A 22,082-nucleotide genomic window follows, 5' to 3' on the forward strand; every position below is an offset into this window, starting at 1 on the left:
CTCCTGCCTAGACCTCCTTGTAGTGGTGCAATTATGAGCCAGGATGGGAAGAATATATAAACTGATGTTCACTGAGTTACCTGAGTCAATAAAAAAAAAGGTTAAGTAAACAGACTTACCTAATACAGACATTTTGCCCTTAATTTGTTTCTCCTGGAACTCAGATGCAATGGCTGGATGGGTAGCAGCTTTGTCGTGGTCATAGGCATGAAGCCCTTTAGTAGAGTTGGTGGTACAGAAAGATACACGGATGCGGGGCCCTTAGTGAGTTCATGGAGCCGTTGAATAAGCTCTCGGTAGTGTTTCTCTAAAGTTCTGTGGGGGAAAAAACTACAAAGAAAACATGATTATTACAAATACTTGTGGTTATTTGTTTTTACATAATTGACATTGTTCTGTAACTTAGTTTTCACCCAATAACACATCTCGGAGATCTTTCTATGCTAGTACATGTAGTTCTCCTTTCCAACTGCTTCCTAATAATAGTAAAAAAATAATAGGTAGTTGTAAGTGGGAGTTGAACAATGAGAACACATGGTCACAGGGAGGGGAACATCACACACTGGGGCCTGTCAGGGGGGTGAAGGGCAGGGGAAGAGAGAGAATTACAAATGCTCGCATGCATTAGACAAATACCTAATGCACGTGGGGCTTAAAACCTAGGTGATGGGTTGATGGGTGTAGCAAACCACCATGGCACATGTATACCTATATAACAAACCTGCACATTCTGCACATGTATCTCAGAACTTAAAGTAAAATAATAATAATAATAATAGGTAATGTTTTTGAGGACCTATCATGTGCCAGGCATGACTGAGCACTTTGTATTTAGTAAGTTGTTTAATCTTCAAAGTGGTCCCAAGAGGAGTGTGCTATTAAGAAGCTCCTATAGATGGGAACAGAGGCACAGACAGGCTAAGTGAGCACCCACCATCACAGCTAGGAAGTGGCCAGGCTGTGATTGGAGCCCGGTGGGCTGGCCCGGAGCTGCCCTCTCCACAGGGCCCTATCCTCTGTATCTCTTCTCTTTCTTTCTTCACTGCATTCTCTCCTGGGGTTTGCTATGTTCAGGCAGTTTACTGTGGATAGCCTCTTCTATTATTTCCAATCAGGCGCAAAGCTGCAGTGGACACCTTAGACATGTCTGCCTGTGCCCAGGAGTGAGAGTGACCCTAGGTTAGCCACTGACCAGGGAGCATCTTAGGTCAGCGGATGGCACTCAGAGGCTTTAGTGCCTTCCAATCAGGTGCCCCCACCATACATCAGCAGCTGTGACCCCTGGCAGCTACTCCCCACAGCCTCACTGGCCCCAGGGTGGGGGAGCCTTCTAGTAGTTGGGCTCAGGACATCTCTCTGCCACTCCCCCACGGGTAGAAGGTGGTTTCTTCCCCTTCCTCCAGCATACTGTGTCTCCACCTGTGCCCAAGGGCCATAGGGTTGGCTTAACCTGAAGGCTTTGGTCCCACAGGGGAGAGAGAAAGGTCTGGTTAGGGCTTCGCCATGTGTCTTCTAACATGGTCCATTCTGTCTCCCTTGTGAGTGCCTTTTTTTGTGGTTTGTGAGTTTGCAAAGGAAGGTGCATCTTTCTGGAACAATTGCAACCGTCAGGGGCCTTCAGCACCCAGCTGCAGCAGTGTAGCAAGGCAGGCAGCAGTGAAAGGTCATACGAGGGGGTCTATATTCCATAGAGAAACTTACAAACCACCATAAAACAGAGCAAAAGTGGGTCTGCTTTTTGCTCTTACTGTGGGTTTGCAATTTGAAATAACAAGTTGGTCCCCATGGAGGTGGATTGCACTCGCCCCTCCCCTTGGGACATTGCCTCCTCCAAGGCCAGGGTCCCAATGCTTTTCCCTCTTCTGCGTTCCAACCTTGCACTCCTGCAGCGTGGAGTCCTCTTGCTTCTCTCCTCACATGGCCACGTTCTGCTTCTAAACAATGATTAGGGTGCAAGTCTGCCCTCACCTGTCATGTCATACGCCCATGCTGACTTCTTCCCCTCTGAGCCCTTCCCTATTGCGACTGGCCACCTCCCCTCTGCTCAGCCTCCCACGAGTTTGATAAACACAGTTTAATTGTCTGTGTGCTCCCTACAGAAGCAAGGCAGCATGGGGTACAGACAAGCCTCTTAGTTAATGTTGATGGAGGGAAGATCGTTCCTTATCCTACCCCTCTGTTGATTTTTTTCCCCCGATTAACGTTAAGACCGAGATGGATGTCTTGCTGGTGCAATATTAAATAAGAACCACGATAAGCTCAGAGGCCTCATCCGTCAGAGCGGATGCTGAGCATCAGTCAGTTAAGAATGACAAGAAGGCATCTCAGGCTGGCTCAAGCCATGGAGGAGAAAAGTACAGGGGCATCCAGCTTCAGGCACTGCTGGATTCAGGGGCTCCATCTCCTGACCTTTCTTTCCACGATGCTAACTGTACATACGTGCAAGCTGGCATTCAGCATCTCTAGACTGACCTGGGCATCAGCCAGTGATAGTTCTGCAACCTTTGTGTCTACCAAGGACTGACACTCTCTCTCCAGAGGGAAAAATGGAGCTGGAGTGAGTTACGGATTTGAAATAAAGCCTGGGTCCTTTTGTAGTTCATAAGGGTGAATGTGAACCTTTTGTAGTTCATAAGGTTTTCATCCTCATGTGTGAGACATGTCTCCCTCAGACCTTGTTATGATGTTGGCACGTTGCCCGTCTGATGTGAAAAATAAGAAATGAATAAAATTTTAAAAAATACATAACATAAAGCCTGTGCTCTGAGACAGGATAGTGCAGAAGTGGGCACAGGGATCCTGAGTTCAAATTCTGATTTCAGAATTCTTAGCTGTGTGACCTTGGCTGAATTACTCAATCTCTCTGGGCCTCAATCTCTTTATGTGAAAATTAGGGATAATAAAAATACTTCATGCATAGGGATGTTGAAAGTACAAAGAAGTCGATATATGATATGCAGCACCCCAACCAACAGGGTGTTGAGTGATGGTTTTACTGTTGTCCTCCTCCCGTCTTTTCCTCCTCCTGTCTTGATAATCCAGGTGTCACAAGGATAAAAGATTTCACCTTCCACTTAACGGATATTTTTCCCCACTGACTTTTCAGAATTCTCCCTTATAATTCCCCATTCCCTCTTGGAAAGCTCAGTTTAAGTGTCCTTTTCACACGTTAAAGGCTTTAAAATGAAAGAGAAAATTGCTTTTATCTTCTGGTATATTCTTTTCTCTTTTTGTTTACTCAACCATCAGGAAAGCATTTTCTACTTTGTCCCCTAAGACTTGTCATTAATGTAATCATTCTAAATGCTGGTATAACCAAACAAAACTACAGATGCTAACTAGCAAGCAGATGAAACTCACATGTGGGGGAAAAATGCGGAAGACTCTTTGGTACATACAAGTTTTTTTAAATTATCTGTAATTAGTGGGAAAGAAAATATGTGGACTATATTAAAAATAAGCTCTTTATTTTTGAGGAAAAAGACCATCATAAAGAACAGGAATGCTGTCCTTTTTATTTATATGAATTGAGATAATTGGGACTCTCAGGGTTAATGTAAGTTTCCATCATAAATAATACCACCATCTGTGATAAATGGATGCCTCTCTCTTTGAATAGATACAGCGAAACATTCTCAAACCATATGCTATGTGAGCAGCAAATGCAGATATTTAAATTCTGCTGTAAATGCTTATATTATACAACTCTAAATCCCTCCAGATTTTTTTTTTCTTTTTGGTTTCCATTTCCAAACGGTTTTGGAGGCACAGTAAAAACCATGTTTACATTTTGAATCAAAGAGGTAAACCTGGTCTATAAATCAGATTGTAAAATGCACTGAAGAAACACTAAGAAAGTTCTCCTATGCATGAAACATGACTCGGAAAGACTTCCTCTCTATCAGGGGTCCGCACACTATGGCCTGTGGCTCAAACACAGCCCACCACTGGTTTCTGTGTGGTGGCCTGAAAACTAAGATTTTTTTTTATGTTTTGATGTCTTTAGATAGTTGGAAAAGTGTTGTTTAATAGAGAGGCAGTGTTTTTGACATGTGAAATTCAAATTCTAGTGTTTAAAAGTAAAGTTTTATTAGAACACAGAAAGAGTCATTTGTTTACATTTGTCTCTGGCTGCGGTCACAGGAGGGTTGAGGAGTTGCAATGGAGACCGTTTGGCCCACGAAGGCTGAACTATCTACTGCCTGGGCCTTTACAGAAAATAGTATGCTGCCTCCTTCTTTATATGACTAGCAAAGCAGAGTTACCGCAGTTTGAATCAAGAAAGGTGTGTCCTCTTAGAAGCTTTTGGCTGATAGTGAGAGAAAACCCTCTCGCCCTGAGGAAGTCCACTGGCTCACATGGCTGGAAGGGCAGTGGCAAGGTGAGATCCAGGCGAGCTTCTCCCGGGCACCTCACTGGGCCAACCCCTGGGATAAAAGCACAGCCCCTTCCCTCACTGTGCCCACCCGTGGCTGAGCTTGTCTCTGGGCACTCATGCATAGATTCCAGATGGATAACAGTATTTGTGGGGAGACTGGCTCACCCATTGGCCCCTGGGGTGAAAGGCGTTTGCTTAAGAGTGAGGGACCTTCTTTCCCAGAAGTCCTAACACACTTCTCCTCATAGGTCCTTGGCCCAGTTTGGCCTGGGGCAGGGCTTTCCCACCTCAGCACAGTGATCTTTGGGGCTGGATAATTCTGTGGGCGGGCTGTTCTACACAGTGTAGGATGTTGAACAGCATCCCTGGCCTCTGACTGCCTGCTAGATCCTAACAGGATGCCCCCCAACCCCATTCTTTTGTTTTTTTTTTTTTCAGGGTGGGGATGCAGTCTCGCTCTGTTGCCCAGGCTGGAGTGCACTGGCACAATCTTGGGTCATTGCACCCTCTGCTTCCCGGGTTCAAGCGATTCTCTTTACTCAGCCTCCTGAGTAGCTGGGCTTACAGGCGTGCACCACCATACCTGGCTAATTTTTGAATTTTTTTGTGGAGATGGGGTTTCACCATGTTGGCCAGGCTGGTCTCAAACTCCTGACCTCAAGGGATCCACTGCCTTAGCCTCCCAAAGTGCTGGTGTTACAGGCTTAAGCCACCGCACCTGGCTGCCCCCCAGCCCCATTCTTGACAACAGAAAAAATCTCCAGACATTGTGAAACGTACCCTTGGGAGCAAAACTGCCTCTGTTTGAGAATCACGGGTTTAGGCCTATGTGTAACTGAACCAGGTAATGGGAATGAGCTTGGAATTGCCCTGTTTGATTTAGACCAGGGAATGGCAAACTACAGACCATGGGTCAAATCCAGCCCGTCACCTGTTTTGGTATAGCCTGCAAGCTAAATACGGTATTTACGTTTTTAAAGATTATGTGAGTACTATATATAATGTTGATTTTTGTCTTCTAGCCTGCAAAAACCTAAGACATTTACTATATGGTCCTTTAAGAAAAAGTTTGCCAACCCCTGGGTTAACACCAATCATTCTCAACCCTCACCTTTATGAGCCATGAAACGAAATCTCTGATTTGATAACCTACATATGTACATAATTAAAAACAAATCAGTATAGTGCTCTGTCATAGGCGGGAGAAACAATTCAAAGTCAAGTAATATTTTAACAGGTATATCTAGAAGGCCGAATGAAGTAGTCAGATACTTGCTCCTGTATTTAGAGTCACCATGGGTGTGTCAGCCACAGACACAGACTGGTATAGCTATGTTGGAGCAAGTTGCATTTCACATGCAGATTGGACATTGTGGATGTAATTTTCGGAAAGGATCAACAACTTTTTAGATAAGTTTCATCAAAGTCTGATCTCCACCCCAGTAGTTGCAATTCTGGAACACATACAGTATGTGGAATCATTGCCCTTCTCCCAATTATTTAGTGGATGTTTAAGATCGGCTCTTCGCTTGGATCACTGTAAGTGGGTTCCTCACCTCTGAATGTCCAGTGGGGCAGCGTCATGCAGAATCTGGGCAATTCTTTGTGGTTGTAGAACAGTCTCGTGCTGTGCAGAAAACCTAGCAGAACTGGCTGTGATCTCTACATGCCAGTGGTGTTCCTCCCTCTAGTCATTGTGATAATCAAAAATGCCACCCTCCCCAAAGATGTTTACATCCCTATCGCCAGAGGCTGCAAATATGTGACCTGCATGGGGAAAGGAACTTTGCAGATGTGATTAAGGTAAGGCTGTTGAGATGGGAGGACTATCCTGGATCATCCAGGTGGCCCTGATGTCATCACAGGGGTCCCTGTAGAGGGAGACAGGAAGTCAGGGGCGAGAGAAGCTGCCGAGATATTGGCTTAGAAGAGAGAGACTCCAAGCCGAGGACTGCAGGTGACCTCCAGAAAATGGAAAAGGGAACAGATTCTTCCCTGAAGCCTCCAGAAGGAACACAACCCTATTGACACTTCAGGGTTTTTTTGTTTGTTTGTTTTAGCTTTTAAGTTCATGGGTATATGTGAGGGATGTGCAGGTTTGTTACATAGGTAACCATGAGTCATGTGGGTTTGTTTTATAGATTAGTTCATCACCCAGGTATGAAGCCCAGTATCCATTAGTAATTTTTCCTGATCCTCTCCCTCCTTCCACCCTCCACCCTCCGTTGGGCCCCCAGTGTGTGTTGTTTCCCTAGTGACACTTTGATTTTAGACTTCTGACCTCCAGGACTATATAAAAAGAAAAAATATATATGTGTTGTTTTAAATGGCTAAGTTTGTAGTCATTCGTTCCAGCAGCATAGGAAACTGACACACCGTCCCTTAGAGGAGCACCTGTCCTGGGAGAGCCCCAGCCTGAGCCAATCAGAACCCACCTGCAGACGGACCTCGGTTCCAAGCCACATCGTGGGTGGTCAGCGGGGGAGGGCGGGTGGAGGATGTGGAGGAATCGGCCACGTGGCCACCAGGCAAGCCATTGGCTGAGCTTAACTTGTGGAAACACTGACACCATGCAGTTAAAGCAGCCCATGTTAGACTTGTAACTTCGCCTGGTAAATATTTCCCTCTGTGCCTACCTAGGGCACCCTTCTTGTGCTGATGAAGTCCAAGATTCTGAAGATTTGAGAGCATTCGTCTTTGAAAGGCACAGTTCCTTTGCTGTACTTCTAGGAGTCTGACTGAGTAGCATCTGAGAGTGATTATGGAGCGCTCCCAGAGAAAAGGGGGGAACTATCCCCCCAGGGGCTCAGAGGGGAATATAAGTACCTGCTCTTTTAAAGGAGAGTTTGACGGTTACGAAATTGCAACTGCGCTATGTAATTTCAGCAAAGGATATTCAGGGTTTGTTCAGAAGAGGCATTGAAATCAAATAATCCATTTATCAAGGTGCCTTTTGTTTCAATAAAAAAGAAACAATGAGCCATATTTAGCAGAGAGAGACATTCTGTGTCTGGGGAATGTTAATAAATCACCAGTGGAGAGAGGAAAAAATATTCAGGCTTGCTTGTGTTTCAAGTAAGCTGCAGTGACTTGGAAGGAAAATCCAGTCAGGGCTCTCCTTGAGGCATATGGAGAAAGGCAAGTCCTGTTTTGCAGGTGTCTGATATCATATGAGTAAACCAGAGATGTCTGATGCAGGAGACACCTCCAAAGTCCTGAAAAGAGCCCACTTCCCTTAATTTCAGATTTTTCTTTCTCACATAGACATCACCCATTTTTTTTTCGCATATGGATATCACCCTTACCCCCACCATTTCTGTAGTTTTAAAAGCTTGTTACTATAACTGATGAACATATTTGAAATAATGGTAATGATTACGATAATAGCAACAACAACAACTCCCAATTGTTAAGCATGCTGAGTGCTTAGTTTATTGCTTTAAGTGAGGCGGTCTTATGTGATTCCCATCATCGACATGAGGATTCTGAGGCTCAAGAGTTTAAGGTATTTTCCAAAAGACAAAAACAAAACAAAAAAAATCCTCATCTAGGAAGTTGTGGGACAAGGATTCATTGTTGAACTTTGTGTCACTCCACGAACTCCTAACCACTGTGATACATTTCTTCTTTCTGGGCTGGAGAAGGCTTTGATTAAAGTCCTTCCCCTGTTTCTTCCTGTGTATGTAATATCTGACAAACTACCGCAGGCTTTCTATGTGGATCAAGTTAAATCAGGGTTTGTCAACCTCAGTGCTATTGACATTGTAGGCTGGATAATTATTTGTGGTGGGGGCACTGTCTTGTGCATTGTAAGATGTTCAGAGCCATCCCTGGCTCCTACCGACTAGATGTCAATAACAACCCCCTCCCAGTTGTGACAACCAAAAAATGTCTGCAGACGTCACCAAGTGTTTCTCAAGAGAATCACCCTTAACCCTGACTTAGATGCTGTTCTTGAAAGCCCCTTGGACACCCTAAAACAATTCCACTTGTGCCTGTGGATTATTTCAGGGGATGTTATTTTTATTTTTATCCAATTCAAGAGGGAAGCAGGACCTAGTAAAAATACTATATTTGTGGGCATATTTGTATATTTGTGGGCATCCACTGCCTACCCCATTTAGAGTAACCCCTGGCTTCATCCCATCTGCCTGGATAGACTTCCCACTCCTCACATGCTGGGATTCTGAGCTTTCCCTCCTTACTCTTTTGGTTATGTTGTTCTTCATCCTAGAATTCTTGCTGTATTCCATTCAGTCTCCGCAGGTCCTACCCATCCTTTATGTCCCAGCCTAGAGAACATCAACTGTAAAGAATCTGTCTCTGGTCAACATGTCTGAAAGTGAGCGTTGCGATGAAGGCAGTGCATCACGTTAGTGGGAAGGCTCGTTCTCCCAGTGTTATCCTGTCTGGGCACTGAGTGACGTGGCCTTGCCGTATTCTATTCAACCTCCTCAGGCCCTAACCATCCTTTATGTCCCAGCCCAGAGAACATCAGCTCTAAAGAATCCATCCCTGGTCCACACGTCTGAAAGCGAGCATTGCGATGAAAGCAGTGCATCGTGTTAGTGGAAAGCCTCGTTCTCCCAGTGTTATCCTGTCTGGGCACTGAGTGACGTGGCCATCTCCGGTGTCCACTATCTCAGAATCTGAAAAGCTCAATTTCCGACTGCAGCTTTGTGGTAGAGTTCTCCGATGAACAACCGGTGGAGGACACAATATCCCCAACACTGACAGGCAGGTACAGATAAAGAAAATGGATAAACAGGAAGGGAGACAGCAATGAACGTGCTGTCCACATGGAGGCCAGATAGACAGGTGCAGCTGTCAGCTGCTCCCCAGGCTGTCTCCCGTGGCCGTAGGAAACCAGCATTGGACTTTTCCAGGGGTATTGTTTCAGGTCAATAAAAATGACTCAATTACCCTATCTTTCTGGGAGATGTTGGTGCAAGCAGATGAACTGGAGTAAGAGGAAAGACATTTGTCAGAACTCGCAATGCCATGGCAGCCCTGGAATTGTTTCCTTGCAGTCAGGAGATAACATTTCCGGGAGAAAACACACAACAAAGGCTGGCAACCACCTCTGATTCCTTAATCTGCTACCTCTGGGCTTCCCAAGATGAGAGGTAAGTTTAGGGAGCGTACACGGTGCTGCAGCCTGTGAGGGTGCAGATGGACCCTGCACAGGTTCGTCGAGGAGTCGTTCATGTGGGCATCTCTGTGGTTGGCTGTTGGAGATTCCTGGACATGGTGCAAAATCGCCTGTTCAACCATATGAGAAAGTGGGAATTTCCTGCTTAATTATTTGAATTATTCTGAGTCTATCTAAGAGAAAATCTCATTTTGCAGCCACTGTATCTTCAGCAACCAACACTTGATAATCTCCCTGCTTAACAAAGAAATGGCAAACTATGGCTCAGAGCTATAGACAGGCAGCAAATAGGGGATGTGATCTTGGTGTTTTATTTACAGTAAGATTATTTAAACAGAACTATTCATTTATATTAGTACATTCTTTATTACAATTTTAATTTATAAAGTTATCAATTATTAGTAAGCTCCTGGACTGATTTACAGTGCATACATTATCTGGTTCATGTCATGAGATTGAGGGAGGTGTGAAGCTTAGGAAACACCACCCTCAGTTGAAAGCTCTGTGTACAGAGAGCTGCACTAGGCAGTCTTGGGCATGTATGTACTCAAGAACTTCTTGATAAATTCTCAGCAGCCCCCATGGACAGGTGCTAGTGCATTATTTTATTGGGGAAAGGAATGATTGTTCTTGTCTGCTGCAACAATTGTTAGTTTACTTCTGGGTGACCATATGCTCTAAAAATATGCAAATGTGAGGCAAAGTAGGTACTTACATGAAGGTGAAGTTTCCTTAACACCTCTGATGCACTGACACTGAATGGCTGCAGAGAGTTGCCATCCCCTGGTACTGGATGTCAGAATGTCCATGGACATTGGCTCCAATTCTTCCTACCACACGTGAGAAGTTCTGCCTTCCAGCAAATGGTATCTACATTTTCGCTCATTGTACACCTTACTGCTGTGTGAAGTGGCTTCGTCCCCCATCTGGCTTGCTTCATGTTTGGGCTATTGGTCAAACTTCATGCATTCCTCAAGTGTTGAATGAGTCATCACTGAGTCACATGGTATTCAAGACAGAAGGGTACCCTGCTGGATAAACACACTATCCTTTTTCCCATGGAGCTTCCAGTCTGTTAGGGAAGATGGTCATTAACCAAACATGCACACAAACAAATATAAAATTACAGCTGTGTGAAAAGATATAAAAAAGAGGTGCATGGTGTTTTGGGAGGGGCACTGGACCTAGTGTGGAAGTCAGGGAGGCTTCCTATTAATAGAAGAGGTGAGGTGGATCTGGGAACCGAATGGAAATTAATTAGGCTGAAGGAGTGGCCATGTGTGAGACCCTGGAGATATGAAGGAGCAAGATGTATTTAAACTTCGATAATAAATTTAAAACTCTGGAACAAGGATGTACTAAGATAAATTAAGATATAACCCTACTACTTGCACCCTTATTATGAGTCAGGCACTTGGTAAACACTTTGTAGGCATCATCTCAATGAACCCTCATGCACCTGGGAGGCAGGGAGTAGAGCAAGGTGAGCCCTGTTGCCAAGTGGACCAGAACATCTAGAATCAGACAGCCAGGCATGAGTTCCAGCTACATCACTTACAACCAGGAGATCTTGGGCAACATTACTTACCTTCCCTATTCCTCAATTTCCCCTTCTATAAAAATTGAGCATCATGATACCCCATAAGATTGCTGTGAAGAGCTAATTGACATTCCACGTGGAAAGCATTTAAAAACACACCTAGAACATGGTGATATGGTTTGGCCATGTCCCCACCCAAATCTCATCTCGAATTGTATCTCCCATAATCCCCACATATCATGGGAGGAAACTGGTGGGAGGTAACTGAATCATCAGGGCAGGTTTTTGTGCTGTTCTCATGATAGTGAATAAGTCTCACAAGATCTAACGGTTTTATAAAGGGCAGTTCCCCTGCACACACTCTCTTGCCTGCCACCATGTAAGATGTGCCTTTGCTTCTCCTTTACCTTCCACCATGATTGTGAGGCCTCCCCAGCCATGTGGAACTGAGAATCCATTAAACCTCTTTTTCTTTTATAAATTACCCAGTCTCGGGTATTTCTTCATAGCAGTATGAAAGTGGACTAATCATATGGTCAATTCTTGATGACTGCTGGCTGCTCTGTGAGGGATTGTTTCATGATGAAACACCCTGAAATGTAGAGGCTTGATCATGTTCAAGGCCTCCTGAGTCTCAGGACTTCTGATCTTGGCTGGACTTGCTCACTTGTTTGGGGCTGGGCATGGGCTTGCCTGATGCAGGATGGCCTCAGCTGGGATCGCACCGCTCGCCTCCACATGGTCTCTTCTCCAGGTTGGCCCAGGCTTGTTCTTCTTCCTACTATCAGGTGTCCAAAAGAGGCAGAGTGGAAATGTGCAAGGCCCCTTGAGACCTGGGCCCGGAAGAGGCACGCTGTCACTTCTTCCATATTTTCTTGGCCAAAGCAAATCACAAGGCAACCCAGATTCAAAGAGTAGGGAAACTGACTCCACCTCTTGATGGGAGAACTGCAAAGTCTTATGCAAAGGTTGTAGATAAGCGTGTAGATACAGGAGATGGGGTGCCATTTTTTAATTGTTCTTCCATTGTTATTATTATGCTACATATCTAGATCAACAGGCCTCGATCTCTCTTTCTCTCTGTCTCTCTCTCCTCTTTATGGAATTGAAGCTCCCTTGGCCACTGTACAAGGCCTTGCTCCTTTCTTTATGGTCTGTCTCTTCTTAAGTCAAGTCTCTCAGGAGCTGGAAGAATTCAGAATGAGGCTCAACAGGAAGGGATGAGCTAGGCTTCACTTCACTTCATCCCTTCTCACTTTTCCTCATGTGAAGGATAAAGAGTGACCTGTTGAAAGAATGGAAGAACCCTAAGACAGGAGGCGAGACCACAAGCCCACTCCATCTGTATTTTATAGAAAATAAACTCAGCATTTGCTTAAAATCAAACGGGGTTCCTTTAGACTTTTTTCCAGTTAAGAAAAGGAGAGAAAAGGAATCTTTATGTCTAGGAAGAATGAAGAATGACAAGACACCTTGTTGACAAATACTTCCTGTTGGCGAATGCTCCCGCTGCAGATGGGCCTGGAATCCTGTGCCCCGCCCCTTCACAGAGCCCTTGGCTCACAACCTTCTCCAAGCAGATGAGTCTCTAAGTCCCTACACTTCAAGATTTAAGAGGATTTTTTTGGATTGGGATAAATACCTCAAAATAAAAGCATCAGATGTGGCTTTTGGTTTTTACAAAATATTACAAGTTGCCTAAATAGTCCGTGTTTAAGGACAGAGAGCCAGAGCTCTTTCTGGAATGTCATACCTCAGCAGGGCCTTTTGTGCATGTTTTAAGCTGATTCTGAAATTAGGGGGTTAAAATGGAAGCGCTGAGCCATCCCTAAAGAGAGGGAGGCGAATGTGCCCTTGTTGCTGGTGACCCCAGAACAAGGCCTCTGGGCTGAGAACAGGAGAGAATGTTATTTCTTTGAAAAGCCATCTTGACAATCCAAGTCCATTTGGCTGCAGCACCAAAGGCAGCTTTGATCTGCTCGCCAGTGTCCCTGCCGGGAAAAGGATTAGGGTCCTTCCAGAGGACAGCAGAGCCAGGCTGCCCCATATGCTGGCGGGTTGCACAGGCTGCACTGAGAGGAAGGGACAGCAGGGAAGGCTGGAAAGAAGGAGAGAGAGCAACTCCCATCTCCTCTCTCAATATACGAATGCAGGCTTGTTTGGGTTTTCTGGGGGTTTTAAAAAACAGAAGCAAGGAGATGGGCTTTCTTGGGTTTTCAAAGTTAGCAATTGCGGCCATTGAAGTGTCTGGGTCATGAGTGTGTAGCAAGTTCTTAGCCATGCCCTCATGTAGCATAAGCTCATGGGGGATCTTAGCAAAGAAAATATTCAAATAGCAAGGAGGCTGCTTGTGGTCCTTCTGTTGATGTCAGGGATGGTTCAAATAACCCTGGAAGCGAGGGGTGACATGCTGCACTTTCCTACCTTGGAGTTGAGCCTGTGAGCCCCCAGTAGTCAGCAACTTAGCCAGCTGAATCTTGTAAATCAGGAATCTCAAACTCAAAAGCACCTGACAGACAAGCAGGCAGGTCTATGGCTCACAGCGGGCTGAGTGTAGGATGACAGCAACACTGGGGCTGTAAGTCACCTCCTCCCATCATCACCATGGGGGGAGAAACCCCAAATGTTTCCAGTTCCTCCCATCTTCAAAGACAAGCTGGAAACCCAGAGACTCCCCAGTTTTAAAAAATTGAGTTTCACTTTGTAAAGATTTTTTTAAAAAACACTGCGGGCCAAGCAAAACCCACCTGCAGGCTGGGTGGAACCCCAGAGTGAGCGGTCTGCGATGTCGGGTCTCAACAGATGTAGAGCCCAGAGGCATGTAGTTTACACCCCAATCAGTATCGCCACTCGGTGTGCTGAATCTCAGCAGGGGGCCAGAGGGACCCGAGCCTGGAACTGGGCTCCCACCCAGTGGAGAGAGGGTGGCATGCTTATTCATTCTGCTAACTCATTTTACCTGGAGGAGTTAATAATGAACACTTTCTCCCTGGCTAAGAAAGAAGACGATGATGACAAGATAGTGTCTTTGGTGATCAATGACTAAAAGACACTCTCCACCCAAATGGATCAAGATTATCAAAGAATCTAACGAATTTAGGAATAATAATACGGTGGGGCATTGACTCATTATTTTTGAGTAACATGGGAAAAATGGCTTATCTTATTACTATTTTTTCCAACAAATGAATAAATATAAACAGGAAAAATCTCTAAGGAAGAAATGAAGAATTAAAAAAAGACCAAGATGTCTTGCTTACATTTTATTTATTTCAACGAACAGTTTTATTTTGACACAGTTGGAGTCTTAAAGAAGAGTTACAAGAATAGTGAAAGGAATTTTCATATACCCTTCACTCAGGTTCCTCAAATGGTGACATTTGACCATGTTTCCTTTCACCTGAGTTCCCCTCCACCCCAAGCTGTTTGAGAGTAAATTGCAAGCAAACCTAATGCCACTTTATCACTAGTTCTGAATATATATATACACACACATATATATGTATATGTTTGTATGTATGTATTTTGAGACAGAGTCTCACTCTGTCTCCAGGCTAGAGTGCAGTGGCATGATCTCGGCTCACTGCAACCTCCACCTGCAGGGTTCAAGTGATTCTCCTGCCTCAGCTTCCCAAGTAGCTGGGACTACAGGTGCACGCCACCACACCCAGCTGATTTTTTTGTATTTTTAGTAGAGACGGGGTTTCACCATGTTGGCCAGGATGGTCTCGATCTCTTGACCTCGTGATCCACCCACCTCAGCCTCCCAAAGTGCTGGGATTACAGGCGTGAGCCACCGCACCTGGCCCTGAATATGTATTTTTTAAAATAAGGATGTTCTCTTATATAAGTGTAGTACAATTATCAAAATGAAGAAATTAACATTGATACAAAATTATTAGCTACTTTAGAGGCTTATTGCAAATTTTGCCAATGGTCTCAAAAATATTCTTTATAGGAAAATAAAATTTCTAATCATGTGTTGCCTTCAGTTTTGTGTATCTTTAGACGTCTTTTTATCCACAAATCTGGAACAGTTCTTTCAACTTTCTTCTTAATTCATGACCTCAACATTTTTGATGAGTATAGGCCAATTACTTCATAGAATGAACCTTAGACATTTCCTCATGATTAGATGCAAATTATGCAAATTTAAGCAGAAATACTAGGGAACCGATATTGTCTTATTCTGTGTGTGTGCATGTTGGGGGACAGTTCTCTGTTGGCCGCATTCCTGGTGATGTCAATTTTGGTCACTTGGTTAAAGCACTGCCTGCCAGATTTCTCCACCGAAACCTACCCGTGTGTCCTTTGTAATTCAGTGAACAACTTGGGGCTAACTTGTTGGAAGACAATTTAAGATGATGTGAATCTCCTGTTACTCATGAAACCCTCGCCAGATAGTTTTAGCATCCACTTATGACCTTTGCCTGAATCAATCACTACTGTGAATGTTGTCAATGATCAGTTTGGATCATATCATAAGGAAAAACTGTCGCTTCGATCTGACTTTATGACAGTATCATCGAGTCATAGATTCTTATTTCATTTAATGGCTTACAATCTTTTAACATCATTATTTATTTTGATGGTCAAATTATCTTCAATGTGTTCAGTGCTGCTGTTCCTGCATCCTTTGGACATATTCTTATCATTCTAAGGGCACTTCCTCTTTTCTGACACAATAAGATAGGTGTTCCAGGTTCTTCTTGTACTAGGAATGAGACACTTTTCCAAGGAATCCTGGTTTCTTTTAGTGAAGAATGGTATTTAGAAACCAATATCTGGGTACTAGATGTGATTATTGCTCTTGGGATCTCATTGAGGACAGAGTTAAGAAAAACATCTATGTACATACACATGCACACATACATGTGTGTACACAATCTACCTCTATTTATCTGTATATATATATTATAAACTGGAGTTTATATATACCAGTCCCATTCTAACCCACTGCAGGTTTCATTTTGCCCATGTCCGTTTCTATATTTGTAACCCCTTCCCTTACGGTGAGAAACCAGGCTCCTGGGTTCACAATATGTTTCTTATCTACTTGATAAGAAATATACAGAAAGTAGTTTCAGAATTGCTAATTCATACTTTTGTCCAAAACAAATTTACTCACTATCATTCAATGTTTGTCTATGATTCTCTGTTGTCTTTAGCCTCAGGATTTATAGCCAAAATATGTGTCCAAAATTACTTGGATTAGTTCTCCCTTACCCTCCTTCAGTGTGGTTTTGATATTCATTAATACAATTAAGTTCATTTCTTTCCATTTGTAACCAATTCAGGGTTTTTACTCACCCGTGTTGATATTATTATCATATGTCAAACATTAACATGATTCCAAAGGTCAGAACTATACAAAAAAGCAACACCCTCCATCTTTTCTCCCCATCTTCAGCCCCCTTTATTTCTGCCTGGTTCTCACCCAATCCCTGTTAATAACCATCCTTGTAGACTCTGATTTCTTTTCTTGTGAGTTCATGTGTGTTACATGAATGAGACATTTTCTTATCTCCCTGGTATGGTTTGGTTCTGTCCCCACTCAAATCTCACCTTGAATTGTAACAATCCACATGTTTCAAGGGCAGGACCAGGTGGAGATAATTGAATCATGGGGGTAGTTTCCCCTATATTGTTCTCGGGGTAGTGAGTAAGTCTCACAAGATCTGATGGTTTTGTAAATGCTGGGGTTACAGATGTGAGCCACCGCACCTGGCCTCAACATGGGTTTTAAATGCAAAATATTTTGACACAACATTCATACCTCTATGCAGAAAAATGGTTGAATGAACTACAGTAAATCCACACAGTGGAGTATCATGAGCTGCAATAAGAAAAGGAGGAAGATCTGCTTGTGCAGTTCTCCTGCACAAGCTCGCTTGCCTGCCACCGTGTAAGACATCCCTTTGCTCTTCCTTTGCCTTCCACCATGATTGTGAGGCCTCCCAGCCATGTGGTACTGTGAGTCCATGAAACCTCTTTCTTTTTTAAATTACCCAGTCTGGAGTGTGTCTTTATTAGCAGTGTGAAAACAGACTAATACACTCCACTTCTTTCTTACACAGAAGTTAGTATACTCAGCCTTCTGCACCATGCTTTTTCACTTAGCAGTATATTTTTGAAAGCACTCGATATTGCTTCATACAGATCTTCTTCCTTTTCTTATTGCAGCTCATGATACTCCACTGTGTGGATTTACTGTGGTTCATTCAACCATTTTTCTGCATAGAGGTATGAATGTTGTGTCAAAATATTTTGCATTTAAAACCCATGTTGAGGCCGGGCACGGTGGCTCACATCTGTAATCCCAGCACTTTGGGAGGCTGAGGCAGGTGGATCATGAGGTCAGGAGATCTAGACCCTCCTGGCTAACATGGTGAAACTCCATCTCTACTAAAAATACAAAAAAATTAGCCAGGCATGGTGGTGGGCGCCTGTAGTCCCAGCTACTCGGGAGGCCGAGGCAGGAGAATGGTGTGAACCCGGGAGGCAGAGCTTGCAGTGAGCCGAGATTGCACCAGTGCACTCCAGCCTGGGCGACAGAGCGAGACTCTGTCTCAAAAAAAAAAAAAAAAAAAAAAAAAAGTTGCAATAAATGATCTTGTGTGTATGTGTTTTCTGATTGCCAGAGATGTATCTTCAGAGTAGATTCCTAGAAGTAAGATGAAAGAGTCAAAGAAAAGTGCAAATGTAATGCCAAGTTCCCTTCCAGAAAGGTCGTACCGCTTTTCATTCTCAGCAGCAATATACTAAGACTGTCTGTTGCCTGTCGACTTCCCAACATTGTGTGTTATACTTGGTAATTTTTGTCAGTCTTATAGGTAAGAGGTGGTATTTGTAGTTTTCATCTGTATTTCTCTAATTGTGAATGAGGCTCAATAGTTGTAAATATATATATAAATAATTTTAATATATTTTTGTGAATATCTGTTCATATCCTTTACTAACTTCTCTCTCAATTTTTAAAAATCTTTTTCCTCAAATTTCAAGATCTGTATATTAGGGCCATTAGCCCTTTTAATGTGATATATGTGTTGCAAATATTTACTCCCAGCCTGTTATTTTCCTTTTGACTTTATTTATGGTATTTTTGTAATGCAAATTTTTAAATTATACAGGCAAATTTATTATTTTTTAAATTGCATTTAGATTTTGAGTCATAATTGTGAAGCTCTTCCTAAACCCAGGTTATAGAGGAATGCATCCATGTTTTCTTTAGTGCTTGAAAGATGTAACTTCTTTGATTTATATTGCTGATCCATTTGAAGTTTGGTCTTATGTATGGTGTGGAGTGTGGATCTACTTTTTTCTTAATGGCTGTACAGTTGTCCTAGCACCAGTGATTTAAAAGTCAACATTTGCAGCAGGTGTGGTGGCTTGTGCCTGTAATCCCAACCCTTTAGGAGGCTGGGGTTGGAAGACTGCTTGACCCCAGGAGTTCAAGACCAGACCTGGGCAAAATAGTGAGACCCCATCTCTATTAAAAAAAATATTATAAAGAAGAAAAAAAACAGTCTATGTTTACCTTGGGATTTGAGATGCTACCTTTATCACTGACTAAACTTCCATATGTTCTTGAGTTTATATATGGACTTCATTCATTGGCCTGTTTTGCTATTCATGTACCAGTGCCATTAAGTACATTTTAAACTCATGCAAATTATTAATAAAATACCCACTTTACTCCTATAGGTAATTTACCATCATTCTGTTAAGTTGAACTCTATGAAACTGCCACCATTCAATGAATCTTACTCTACAGAATTCTCATTTTCATATGTTTCAACTTAATATAAGTATATGCATAATTCGTGGACCATGTAGAGTCGTTTAGTGACTTATTCCAGAAAGAATATAAAAATTCTAGCCAAGTGGACTTCAGAATTTCTATCCCTCATTTCTAAATGGCTTACAGACCTAACAGCTAATGAGCAGCCCATTAATAATCCTGTCTTTGTCTTTTTCTTTTCTTTCTTTTTCCCTTTTTAGTGATAGAGGGTCACGGGGTCACAGACAACATACAGAGATTCTCCTCACTGCCACCTTACCTACCTGTGAGCTACCACATCCTCAGAGCAGAGACCTCCTTCTTCCTCAAGGAAGCCAACCAGGACCTGCTGCGGAACTCCAGCCTGCAGGCGAGGGTGGAGTCCTTCTTTACCTACAAAACCAGGCAGCCCCCAGTGCTCAACGCCAGCTGTGGACCCTTTTCTGTGGAGAAGGTTGTGCCTCTGGACTTGATGTTGACTTCAAACTTTTTAGGTCCAACCAATAAGTTTAGTTTTGATTGGAAACTAAAAGCCCACATCCTGCGGGACAAAGTCTACCTGAGCCGGCCCAAAGTGCAGGTTCTTTTCCACATCGTGGGCAGAGACTGGGACGACCGCAGCGCCGGGGAGAAGCTGCCGTGCCTGAGGGTCTTTGCTTTCCGAGAGACCCGAGAGGTGCGGGGCAGCTGCCGGCTGCAGGGGGACCTGGGGCTGTGCGTGGCCGAGCTGGAGCTCCTGTCCAGCTGGTTCAGCCCCCCCACGGTGGGTGCCGGGAGGAAGAAGTCCATGGACCAGCCGGAGGGGACCCCTGTGGAGCTCTACTACACCGTGCACCCAGGAAACGAGCGAGGGGACTGTGCCGGGGGTGACTTCAGGAAGGGCAACGCCATCCGTCCAGGAAAGGATGGGCTGGAGGAAACCACGTCCCACCTGCGGAGGATCGGCACCGTCGGCCTTTACCGGACCCAGGACAGCGCCCAGCTCAGCGAGCTGCGTTTGGATGGTAACGTGGTCATCTGGCTGCCTTCCAGGCCAGTCAAGCAGGGAGAGGTGGTCACGGCCTATGTCACCATCTCGAGCAATTCCTCTGTGGACCTCTTCATCTTGAGGTAGGTGCCCATGCTTGCCCCTGATCATCTTTGGCATGCCTGGTGTGAGATTGGGTTCCATGCATGGCAGATAGATATTCAGGAAGCATCGATTTTCACTACCTTCAGGGACCATTCGGCATTAACAGGGGAAGGCAAATTATGCACCTGCCCACATGCTCTCAACAGCCCTCCTTACACCGTGGGTTATGGAGGGAAGAAGAGGCAAAGGGCGGGCAGAAGTTATTTCCAAAAGGAGCAAGAGGAGAGTAATCCGCCTCTCTAGACCTTCAGTTATCCTCATACTTGGAGAGGGATGTGATTTTTCTTCTGCTGTGAATCCTTTGATGAGATACCATTTGAGTTGCATGATTGAAAGTCTATGTTCAAGAAGCCCAAGAAAAGGCAGGGGAGAGATGAGATCTCACTTTGGGTATATATGTGAAAAGAGCCAAGCATAGTACCCTTTTTTTTAATTAGGTGGTGTTAAAGGTTGCCAGTTAGTGTCTGGGAGGCCTTATTGCATGAGTACAGCTTAGCAATAATTAAGCAAACATGCCAGGCATAAAACTCTTCAGCAAAGGTATTGCATCTTATAATACAAATAAACAAAGCAGCAGCATAATCCACCTACTGTCATCATTGCGGGTTCAACAGAGAGCAGCATCCGAGCTGTGACAGGGCTGCTCTGTCACTCTGTATAATGATTCTAGAATTTGGTACAGGAGCACATCTTTTCTGAGGATAATTAATACGGGGCTAAAATTCATTTAAAGCAAATCCTCTTACAATGTGGACTAGAATGTCATAATAATGAAAGAAGTATTTGTTTTAAATTTGTTTAAAAAATAAATGGGATAAAAATGTTTTTTTTCTTGTTATAGTTAAGAAGGAGTTAGGTTGTAATTGCAGCTATGCTTTGGCTCTTGTTAGAATTCAGCCCTAATCACATTTTGAATGAGTTGCTTGGAAAAATATTTGCAAGCTAGAATGATAGCCTATCATACCATATTTCATTTCTGTTTAACTTTTGTAATATAACTATAAGGATGCTTATTTTTAAAGTTTTTTGTTTTTTCATTTACAAAAAGGTTCAGAGGTTTCCATTAGTTTCTCATCTTAATCCTTCAGATTCAAATAATTGTCTTCTGAAGTATGCATCTTGTCATGATCTTTATAGTTTTTCCTTTCAATTTTTAAGTGGACTAATTTTGCAGATCTTCATTTGCTAATGTTTTCTGGATACGCCTGGAGGATTGTTATGACACCCCTTTCAGCGACGTCATGAACTCTTACATCTTTTTATGAGATTTACTGTACAGGGGATTCTCATTGCATTTGCATTGTGAACCTTGGTGGTCAGTGAGGGACATGCTGACATCATGGTGGGGAGGGACAGGTCTCGCTGTCAGCGTATTGGCAGCTTATTGAAAGTATCATGACCTTGTCACTGAGGAGCCGGGAGAGTCAATATTCAGATAAAGGGTCTGAATACTGGGTTTATTTCCCCATGGCTTGGATCCGAAAAGATACTGATCTGGGAGCTCTGAGTTTAATTTTTGGTAAGTCCTCTTGCCCCCTGAGTTTCAGATCAATCATGAAATAAATGCATCTATCCCTGGCTTTGGAAGCTGGAGACAGAACGTCTCCAGCATGGCATGCTAAGTAGTTGTAAAATTTTAGAGTGATCATCTTCCCCCTTGCACTTTGTTAATGTCCCTCTTCAGAAAATGTAGTCTCTAGCGTCTACCAGGGTGAGCATGAGCCAAGCCACCTGGGTCCCTAGGTCCAAGGTCCGCAACCTTACAGCTGTACCTGGAAGGGATGCTTAGATGGGGCTCTTCAGAGAGGAGGATCTGTTTTCTGAAATTTTCATCACAAAGATAGGCATGGTGGTGGTGAACAAAGGTCTTCCAACCAGCTGACCTCAATTCTGATCCTATCTCTTCTACTTACAGCCTGTGTGTTGGTAGGCAAGTTAACTAACCTCTGTGTGCCTCAGTTTCCTCCTCTCTAAAGCAGATGTAATTATAGTACCTGCTTCGATGGGGTTGTGAGGATTCAGTGGGCTAATACTTATTTGCAAGGTGCTCATAACAGTGTCTGGTGCACTGAAATTTCTCTGTCAATATTGAATATTACT

General features: G+C 43.6%; 1 protein-coding gene and 1 pseudogene across 1 annotated transcript in view; both read left to right on the forward strand.

Annotated features, from left to right (window-relative positions):
• TMEM132C (transmembrane protein 132C) overlaps window positions 1–22,082 on the forward strand; it is a 444,401-nt gene that overhangs the window by 128,394 nt on the left and 293,925 nt on the right. The window contains exon 2 of the mRNA XM_055359198.2: window positions 19,072–19,960. Coding sequence (XP_055215173.1) covers window positions 19,072–19,960 — 889 coding nt within the window. The remainder of the gene's footprint in view (window positions 1–19,071; window positions 19,961–22,082) is intronic.
• Window positions 2,587–2,708, forward strand: LOC115930370 (uncharacterized; annotated as a pseudogene).

Source organism: Gorilla gorilla, chromosome 10 (genome assembly GCF_029281585.2).
Source record: "Gorilla gorilla gorilla isolate KB3781 chromosome 10, NHGRI_mGorGor1-v2.1_pri, whole genome shotgun sequence".
NCBI classification, from domain to species: domain Eukaryota; kingdom Metazoa; phylum Chordata; class Mammalia; order Primates; family Hominidae; genus Gorilla; species Gorilla gorilla.